Genomic DNA, 9864 nt, shown 5'->3' on the forward strand with positions numbered 1-9864 from the left:
GCGGTCTGGGACTGGCTTCTGGCTTGAATCTCGGGTTGGGTTGGGGCGGTTGGGCCGCGGGGTACGGTGGCCGTCTCGCTCCGGCGCACTCTCCGGCTATGTTCGTTTATTAGCTGTGAGTACTAAAACTCTACAATGTATGTCACGTAAAATATAGGTTTTCAGTACTGGATGTGGCAGTGCATAAACGAAGGTAGCCGAAGTACGTCATGCGTAATTTGGAACGTAGCCATAACGTACTGTATATGACTATATTTTTAATTATGTAAATAAATAATTCATAGTATTTTATTTAACTAAATATGTTAGATTCATAATAAATCAATTTTGATAACGTTAAAATATAATGAACAGAAAGTATATTGAAAAGTGGTGACAAATAATATTTTTTACAATCGAAGAATGTAACAAATATAACCTATTAACCTATCACACAAATCTTTTAGCAATATATTTATCAATATATTTTAATTTTAATGAATGCTGTGCAGTAAACTTTAATAATTTTTTTTGGCTGTGAAGAATATAGCATAACAAATTGGAATCATGATAGTATATATTGATACTTTATAACAAGTTACACTTCTATAAAAAAGGTTTGATATTTAAAAGTGAATAGCTTGCCATAGTAGTTTACAATTTATTTGATAACATTGTTTATACAAATAATATATATATATATATAATTTACTGGATAAATGAAAGCAAGGTAATTATTTTTTTTTGCACTCAAGACGTTATATTTTTGGTTACTATTGTATATTACTTAACCTAATATATAATTGTTTTCCAGGATTTTGTAGATTATCAAAATGACAAATTTACCTCCAAATAGAGGACAATCATATTATTGGGATACTACTGTTTCTCAGCCACCAAATATGGAATACTATTCAGCTTCACCTACCTTTACTCTGCCAAATGTTAATCAGCCACCACCATGCTACACAGTTCCTAGACCACCGTTACCTGATACTAAACATGTAACTCCAGTTCCACCATGCCCTACTATTCCTCCTACATATCAAGCTAATTCTTGCTATTCTGAGTATTCTTATCATAATCATACTGATATGACTTATAATCAAAATTACTGTGTATCTAGCTACAATCAAATTTCATGTGGAAATTACAATGTAAATTGGGATTCTAGAACATGTTATGATAATACACATGCAGATTGGTATGCGTGTAATACATTAAATCAAATGCAATCACCATGTAGCTCCAACTCTTCTTGGTATGAATTAAACAAAAATCAGGATGATCAAAAAAACGTTGCATCACAAAAAACTCATGATTCTCACAAAGATAGAAAATCTGATTCAAGATACAGTGAAGAAGGACATCGTTACCACCATTCTTCCAGTTTAAAAAGGTCAAGAAGTCCTTCAAGTTCATCTTTAAGATCAAGTAGATCATCACACAGAGACCAAAGAGATAGATACAAGAGAAGCTATAGAGATAGATCAACTTCAAGAGAATACTCATATGATAGAGAGTCTGAAAGACATTCATACAGAAGAAGCAGTTATAGCTCACATTCTGAAAGGAACTATTCAAGCCGTAGTAGTAGCAAGAGAAGGTCTAGGTCACCAGGATCTTATGTTTCTAGACATGCTAGTCCTTCAAATTTGACAGGTAGACATAGAGGTCTAACAGAAAGAGAAGCAATACTTGAGAAATATCGGTAAGCATATGTAAATTTTAAATTGATGAAATTAAAAGATTAAAAATAATTTTGTTTTTTAGACAAAATTATTGTGCTACTAGTAGAGATATGGAAAGGAAAATGGATGAATTATCTGCAATTGGTCCAGAAGGTATTTTAGAAAATGAAAGAAAAATTTGGACTCGCACAGCTCCAGCAGATTTATATTATACTAGGGATGAAAATAATTCAAAAGTAATGAGGGGAACTGCAAAATTACTTGAACTATGTGAAACATTTAAAAAATTATTAATTGATAGAGCCAGCAAAGCAAGAGCATCACAAGTAAATTAAATTGATTTGGTTATTTCAATTTATACATAATTTCTTTTATTTATAAAACTTTTTTTAATAGCCTCCTTATGAGCCTCCTCCAAGAAAGACAAGAGCCCGTCTCTGTAGACATAAATCAGAAGCTTGTAGTAGTTCATCATCTGACAGTGATAGCTCAATGGATGAAGATGATAGAACAATGGAGGAATTAATGGCTAAAAAACAACATCCTCAGCGTTTGCATCCAGAAATGTGGTTTAATGATCCTGGAGAGGTAATATTTATAGAGCTTTTTTTATTAATTTTAAATAGAACATCATGTATTTTATGTCTCTATTAATTACATTTAAATTTGGTCATATAGATGAATGACGGGCCATTGTGTAGGTGTAGTGCTAAATCCAGAAGATCTGGAATTAGGCATGGAATCTATGCGGGGGAAGAATCAGTAAATAAGTGTGACATTAATTCAAACAATGCTGATAAATTATATCATTATCGGATAACGATCAGTCCACCAACCAATTTTCTTACAAAAACTCCAACAATTATAAAGCATGACGAGCACGAATTTATATTTGAAGGATTTTCTATGCTTTCTCATTTTCCATTAGTTAAGCTACCAACCTGTAAAGTTATACGATTTAATATTGAGTATACTATTCTCTACATTGATGAGAAATTACCAGAAAATTTTACTATTCAGGAATTAGATTATTTTCGTAAGTTAAAGCACATAGATAATGCACAAACACACTTTTAACTGTTGTTGATTGTAACATTTTCTTAATTACATTACAGAAACATATTTGTTCAGAGAAATATTAGAGCTGGTAGATTTCGATTTACAAGCAGCTCAAGATAAATCTGGTTGTGGGCAATTTCATTTTATGCCCAGATTCGTTCGAGATTTACCAGATAATGGCCAAGAAATTTTATCAATGAATGAAGTTTTAAATTATCTTATTAAAAGTAGCACATTATTGATAGTACCAGAAGAATTACCAAAATTATTGGAACTGCCACAATATAAATGGCAGAATTTTGCAGATGAAGTAAAAGGAATGGTTGTTACTTATCCAGGAAAAAAACCATGTAGTGTTCGCGTTGACCAATTAGATAGAAGTCAACCTGATCAACCGCCAGGCGTCATTTCTTTCCCAGTAATAGTTCATTTTGGAATAAGGCCGCCACAGCTTAGTTATGCAGGAAATGCAGAGTTAGTTCAAAGTTTTCATTAGGCTTTTTATATTTCATACAAAAGTTTGTTTCTGCTAACGTGTTGCGGAGAGATAATGCTTAAAGTACTATCGTTATGAAAACTTGTTTCAGATCGAAGTTATTATTTGACTTCAAGAGGGACATAAGACTGTATCATTGGTTTGACATTGAAGCTTCATTTATAGATTATACGAAGATCACCTTGAGTTTTTTTAAATAGAATATCCTATTTTTTGTTGGATAGTCTTGTAGCTCACTACGATTTTATAAAAGCTTGCTTTTTATCTTATTTCATTCGGTCATTTACGAAATATTTTGATTTGACATTGCATATAGTTGTCAGTTTGGATGAAGTAGCATACGTGACCGTCATGGGTATACCCAATAAGATGCCCGCTTACTTATAATTTGAAATCAAAAAATCTCGTAAATGGCTAGATAAAATAAACCAAAATAAATATAGGGTTTTTGAAAGCTTTTAAGATCAGCTACAAGAACATACAATAAAAAGTGGGGTGCTCCATTTAACAAACTCAAGGTGACCTTCTTTAACTTACACAAATTAAATTTCAAGGTCAAACCGGTAATTCCATCTTATGCCCTTTTCAAAGTCAACCAAGTTTTAACTAAATTATTCTTTGATAGTAGCATAAGCTTGAGCAGTATCTCTCTATAATATGTGAGCTGAAAAATGCTTATACAGGGTCCGTTACTTAAACTGCCCCGGGGTTAAAATATAAACAATCATTTATCTCTATCACCATAAAAAACATCAATTTTTTATAAGACATTTATGTATGAAAATATAAATGAGTTTCCAATAGGTCTTATAAAAACATTGATATTTATTATAGTTGCGGAGATAAACGTTCTCTTACCTCAGCTATCCTCGGGGTGTCTCAGGTACCTCACCTTGTATAATATATTATATATAAAGATATTTTGCTTTTTACAAATATTTTTCTAATACATAATCTAATTTTTTAATCAGCTATCAAAAGGCGTGGCGAGATTACGTCAAATTTCGTCATTTATTGGCAAATATGCCAAAACCTTCATTTGAGGATAAACGCAAACTTGAATCAAAAGAAAATAAATTACAAGAATTACGAACACAGAGCAAAATGAAACGAGATGTTACAGTTGATGTTAGTTCTGATGGCTTTTATCGAACTGGTATTATGTGTGATATAGTACAACACGCTATGTTGATTCCGGTATTGGTATGTCATTTAAGATTCCATAAATCTTTAGGTAATTTAGAAAAAACATTAAAATATGAATTTAAAAATCGCTACCTCTTGCAATTGGCATTGACGCATCCAAGTTATCGCGAAAATTTTGGCACAAATCCAGATCATGCTAGAAACTCTTTAACAAATTGTGGTATAAGGCAGCCTGAATATGGTGATCGTAGAATTCATTACATGAATACTCGTAAACGAGGAATAAATACATTGATTAATATTATGTCAAGATTTGGTGCTAGAAGGGAAACCGAATCGTCGATTGCTCACAACGAAAGATTAGAGTTCCTAGGTGATGCTGTTGTGGAATTCCTCACATCGATACATCTCTTTCACATGTTCCCCGATCTGGAAGAAGGTGGCCTAGCAACTTATAGAGCAGCTATCGTTCAAAATCAGCATCTCGCAGTATTAGCAAAAAAACTTAATTTAGAGGAATATATGCTATATGCGCATGGGAGTGATCTTTGTCACGACTTAGAGCTAAGACACGCAATGGCTAACTGCTTTGAGGCTTTAATGGGATCATTATTTCTTGATGGTGCTATAGAAATTTCCGATAGAGTTTTTGGTGAAACACTTTTTAAGGGTGAGGAAGATCTTGGAAAAGTTTGGATTAACTATCCTAAACATCCTCTTCAGGAGCAGGAACCAACTGGTGATAGACAATGGATACCGCGTTTCGAATTACTACAAGTATGTAGCTACTGTTGTTCATTTATTGTTTTTCTATTAATAATGCAAATAATATTTTAATATTTATAGAAATTGACTAAATTCGAGGAGTCTACTGGCATTGAATTTACTCACATTCGTTTATTAGCCAGAGCATTTACAGATAGAAGTATTGGATATACAAACTTAACATTAGGCTCAAACCAACGATTAGAATTTTTGGGAGATACTGTGCTTCAACTGATTGTGTCAGAATATTTGTATAAATTTTTCCCAGAACATCACGAAGGTCATTTATCTGTATGTAATTTTAATTCTTTTTCATTTAAAATGTTAAGCCAGAATATTAATAATATTTTTCTTAGTTGTTAAGAAGTTCTTTGGTAAATAATAAAACGCAAGCAGTAGTTTGTGATGATTTGGGAATGACCCAGTACGCTCTTTACGGTAATCCAAAAGCTGAATTAAAAACAAAAGATAGGGCAGACTTGTTGGAAGCTTTTATTGGAGCTCTTTATGTGGACAAAGGACTAGATTTCTGCCATGTATTTTGTGATGTTTGTTTTTTCCCTCGCCTGCAAGATTTTATAATGAATCAAGATTGGAATGATCCAAAGAGCAAGTTACAGCAATGTTGTTTAACTTTAAGAACAATGGATGGTGGTGAACCTGACATACCTGTTTACAAGTATTCTACTTTTACAGTTTTTTTCATTAAAGTACTTTTATAAGTAAGTTTGTATTTTTTAAATTTAAATGATAATTGAATTTTAGAGTCATTGAATGCAAAGGACCAACAAATACCAGGGTTTATACAGTAGCTGTATATTTCCAAGGAAAACGTTTAGCAAAAGCTTCAGGGCACAGCATTCAAGAAGCTGAAATGAATTCTGCAAAAGAAGCTTTAGAGAAATCTCAAGGTAGCATATACTTTCTAAACATTATAAATATTAATTCAAATGTGTAGATAATAATTTTAATAATTTATTATAGATCTGTTCCCACAATTGGACCATCAAAAACGTGTTATAGCTAAGAGTATGAAGATGCAACAATGGCCAAACAAGATAAGATCGAGAGGGAAATATTTAAAACCTTCTGATAAATCTGATGATTCTGATTCCAATCAATACTCTAGAAAAGGACACAGTAGAGTTTGAAATATAGAAAAGTTACTCAACATGTATGATTCACAGTAATAGCAAATTTATACGTTAATTGTATATCGGTTTTCAGATTAATTCATGCTAAACCAAATGTCAATAATAAGTTGTGGCTATTAAGGAGAACTCTTTATTTAAGAAATGATTAAAGATTAAGAATTATTTGATTTTATACTTTCTTTTAGTCGAATAATTCCGTGAATTTGCTTTATTAGCCGGGTGTCGTTAGCATAAACATCTGTTGACTAACAGGGTGCTTCCAATTGAATATTTATCAATCCTTGAGCAAATCTCTAATACCGACATTATAAATTGGAAACACCGGTTAACGATAAGGCTTTATTTGAAGACCAATTTCAAACTTTGTATAGCATTTTCGTTACGCAAGGAATTTCTTTTTATAGCAAAGTCGTTAAATTTGCGTAAAAACGAAAAATAGTTTAAGGGTGTCCTCTTTTTCCAATAGTGTAAGAATTTGGACATTTTTGGGAGATTCTTTTTAAGGAACCATGAATATCTTAATTATTGTAGCTGAGACGTAAACGACTTGTACAGAAAAGGTGTGCGAAATAACACCAACATCAATCAAAAACATTTTGATATATCATGGATATTGTCCTTTTTTATTTGGATGTTTTTGGAATGCTCTACACAGTGGATTCTTTCCCTTCATTTTACCTTATAATATCTTGCAAACCCTTTAAATATTAAAAAATATGATATAAAATTTCTAATATCATATTTCAGTTACTTAAACAAAATTCCCCAAAAACGCAGTATTCAAAAGGAACGACCTCCTTAAATAATTAATTTATGTCATAAAGGTGACTGTTAAGTGAAAAAGATGAGAGTTTTCAATACAAAGAGGAATTTCGAAAGTATCTAACAAGTCCAAAGTTAAAAGTCTGACGAAAAATAACGCCCTATTATTAACCATCATTTCCGATTTGTTATATCGATTTTAGAGATACTCTTGAAAACTTCTAAACAGAAGATTTAAACATTTTAAGAAAGATTTCTTCTTAATATCCCTTGTCCTTCTTAGTTTTTTCGAATTTGCATTAATTAATCTCAAATCAGGTAGAAAGGTATTATAAAAGTAAATGTAATATAAATACTTGCCATTGACATTCATCCTCATCTCTTGATTTGCTTATCAGATTATAACCTAATTCAAAATGTAGATAATAAACAAAAATATATTTAAAAATTAAGATGTTCTCTCTTTATTATAAAATTCTCTTTAAATTATTTACAGCATATATAATTTAATAATTAACTACTTCATTTATTAACTTCAGTCAATACTGATTTACATGGCCTAATAATATTTGGATTTCTTTTAATTATTTCTTCAGTTTGTTGCATATTATTGTAAATATTTTGCAAATTCCAGTGTTTCTTTAGCATTGCAAGATTTAAATCGAAAAGGCCAAACTTTGTACATTGTATTTGAGAACAAGTAGCTGTAGCACGAAGCTCAATACCTATGTTATGAATCAAAGATGCTAAATAGTTTTCATTCTCATTAATACATACAACTTCTGTAAACATATAAGATATATTAAATTATCATGTTTAAATCATACTTGCATACTTTCATGAAATAATTAAAGAATCAAAAAGCTTTTTGTACCTAATGAAAATTCAGGTGATTTAAATTCTATACATTGTATTGCATATAAAAGAGGCACTTCTGTATTTGCTGGTCTCAATGGACCTTCCACAGCTAATTCATATGCTGCTTGACTTTGTATATCTAATCCACACAGCCTATGTGAAATAAAAGATATCTCTTTTCATTATACCTAGAAACATTTAAATTGAAATACCGTTTCAATTCTTACTTAAACATGTTCTGTTGATGTGAAGTATGCATTGCAGCACAAAGTCTGTCAATTGAGCCTCTTGTTACATGTTTATAAGTTGATTTTTCTATAATTTTCCCAGTTTTCAAGTAGTTGGTTGTTGCTTGACCTAAAACTCCCTTTATCCTATATATACTAGGATGCCTTGCTTGTTTAATTTGAATTCCTTTCTTAATACCATCATTTAAACCAAGCACTAAAACACCGCTTGTATTAGATTCAATACGATTGATATTCAGAAGTCTAAAATCAGCTTCTTGATAGCGGGGACCAACTACAAGTGGATGATCTGCATAACTGGGACGAACTACTACATCCATTTGTTTATTTGTAGCTCCCTCAATGGATATATATTTTCCTGGTGGCCGTACATTCATTTTATTTAAATCTAAAAATAACACACACTTATAATTTCACTTCCTTATGAGATAAAGCTTAAAATAATAAAAATATTTGAATTTAACCTTCACATAATTTCTTTAATATTGTATCCTTAACTTGTAGATAATGCACTGATTTTGGTTTATAAATGACAAATATGCCATTTAAAACATTCCATACTATTTGAGCATTGGATGTAATTGTCTTTAAATTTTGTAAAGACATTATTGTAGTAAACAGGTCATTAAACAATAAAGTTAAAAATTCCCGAATTAATTCGAATTATAGTGGGAAGTAGGAAGAACTTTTAACATACTTTAACTCCTTTTCAGCTGTTTTCAGCTTCAATTAACCCACGTGTAGTACAACACTGTACAATGTTTTTTATTATTGTGGTTGATCCGATAGTGTAAGTGAGTGTTTTAATAGAGATTAATAAGTTTTTAGGTATTTTATGGGTGTGCAATAATGTATGGTATTTTAAATGTTTGTTTTTTACGATGGTATGTACATAACATTATATGGACATCAGGACATGACGGTGTTCTATTTGGCATATTCGGTTGAAAACGATTTATTCCATGTCTATAGTTAACCGGTTCCGGTATACGTCTTTATTGGAAAAGGTATTGGGAGTAAAAACTGAACAAGGTTAATTTAAATTTACATTTATTAAACAATTTAATTAAATTCAGATAAATAAACACATCTATATTTATGTAGCGAAATTCGATAATAATTAAAGTTAAATTTTTTAGGTTATATTTCTTAGTAGAGCCATATAGACTGTAGACATTTTTAAAATAATATTTTAATTCGAAATAAATGTATTATTAAATAGTTTAAATTGTAAGGATTTATTTTTGGAATCAGTTGATATATTTATATAGACTTCTTTTTTTAAATTAAATAATTATATTTATATTATACCATACTTTATTTTACAGACTTTTCCCAATTGGAGCAAGAAATTATTTTCAACAATGTCTGACCTATTGAATGCCATAAATGAAGTTGACATTGATGAGTATGGGAAATTTAAGTATGTTTTAATTGATGTTCAAGATGCTTCTAGTAAGAAATTAATTGTGAGAGGATATGCTAGAGCGCAATGGCATGGTAAGTTATTTTGTTGTAAATATTAATTACTGAGATTATAAAATTTAATGAAACATTCCATAAATAATATATTCTAAATTAATAATAATGAAATAAAATAAGTATTAATTAATTTAATCAATTACGTTTTTAAAGATTTTCATATACATGTTTAATAGACAAATCTCTTCAGTGTACAAAATAATGATTTTAATATATTTAGTTAT

General features: G+C 30.5%; 3 protein-coding genes across 3 annotated transcripts in view; 2 read left to right on the forward strand and 1 right to left on the reverse strand.

Moving 5' to 3' along the window:
* Positions 1-226: 226 nt before the first annotated feature.
* drosha (ribonuclease 3 drosha) lies at positions 227-7506 on the forward strand. The gene is made up of 11 exons (XM_066739049.1): positions 227-709; positions 794-1690; positions 1753-1996; positions 2067-2258; positions 2349-2706; positions 2786-3203; positions 4197-5148; positions 5218-5427; positions 5493-5815; positions 5902-6047; positions 6121-7506. Exons 2-11 carry the CDS (start codon positions 813-815, stop codon positions 6285-6287), a joined length of 3888 nt encoding a protein of 1295 aa, XP_066595146.1. The 5' UTR covers positions 227-709; positions 794-812; the 3' UTR covers positions 6288-7506.
* Positions 7507-7513: 7 nt separating this feature from the next.
* LOC136780588 (pseudouridylate synthase TRUB2, mitochondrial) lies at positions 7514-8780 on the reverse strand. Its single transcript, XM_066739056.1, has 4 exons — positions 8623-8780; positions 8138-8546; positions 7927-8063; positions 7514-7834 (listed from the first exon to the last, which is right to left on the reverse strand). The coding sequence occupies exons 1-4, from the start codon at positions 8762-8764 to the stop codon at positions 7575-7577; spliced, it is 948 nt and encodes a 315-aa protein (XP_066595153.1). The 5' UTR covers positions 8765-8780; the 3' UTR covers positions 7514-7574.
* Positions 8781-8923: 143 nt separating this feature from the next.
* LOC136780590 (sex-regulated protein janus-A-like) overlaps positions 8924-9864 on the forward strand; it is a 39741-nt gene continuing 38800 nt past the window's right edge. Inside the window, exons 1-3 of the mRNA XM_066739058.1 lie at positions 8924-9042; positions 9131-9165; positions 9487-9658. Of these exons, the coding sequence (XP_066595155.1) occupies positions 9024-9042; positions 9131-9165; positions 9487-9658 (226 nt within the window). The 5' untranslated portion in view covers positions 8924-9023. The remainder of the gene's footprint in view (positions 9043-9130; positions 9166-9486; positions 9659-9864) is intronic.

The sequence above is a fragment of the Prorops nasuta genome, unplaced genomic scaffold, assembly GCF_024137725.1.
Source record: "Prorops nasuta isolate Cenicafe-Biocafe unplaced genomic scaffold, Cenicafe_Pnas_1.2 PNAS00019, whole genome shotgun sequence".
Classification (NCBI taxonomy): domain Eukaryota; kingdom Metazoa; phylum Arthropoda; class Insecta; order Hymenoptera; family Bethylidae; genus Prorops; species Prorops nasuta.

Excerpts from the sequence above, each read along its gene's own strand:
- drosha (XM_066739049.1), top strand. The coding sequence starts at position 813 with ATGACAAATTTACCTCCAAATAGAGGACAATCATATTATTGGGATACT. Across the intron at positions 2,259-2,348 it reads GGTTTAATGATCCTGGAGAG|ATGAATGACGGGCCATTGTG; the intron begins GTAATATTTATA and ends TTGGTCATATAG. Across the intron at positions 6,048-6,120 it reads AGCTTTAGAGAAATCTCAAG|ATCTGTTCCCACAATTGGAC; the intron begins GTAGCATATACT and ends AATTTATTATAG.
- LOC136780588 (XM_066739056.1), bottom strand. The coding sequence starts at position 8,764 with ATGTCTTTACAAAATTTAAAGACAATTACATCCAATGCTCAAATAGTA. Across the intron at positions 8,064-8,137 it reads CATCAACAGAACATGTTTAA|GCTGTGTGGATTAGATATAC; the intron begins GTAAGAATTGAA and ends TATTTCACATAG. Across the intron at positions 7,835-7,926 it reads ATCACCTGAATTTTCATTAG|AAGTTGTATGTATTAATGAG; the intron begins GTACAAAAAGCT and ends ATATGTTTACAG.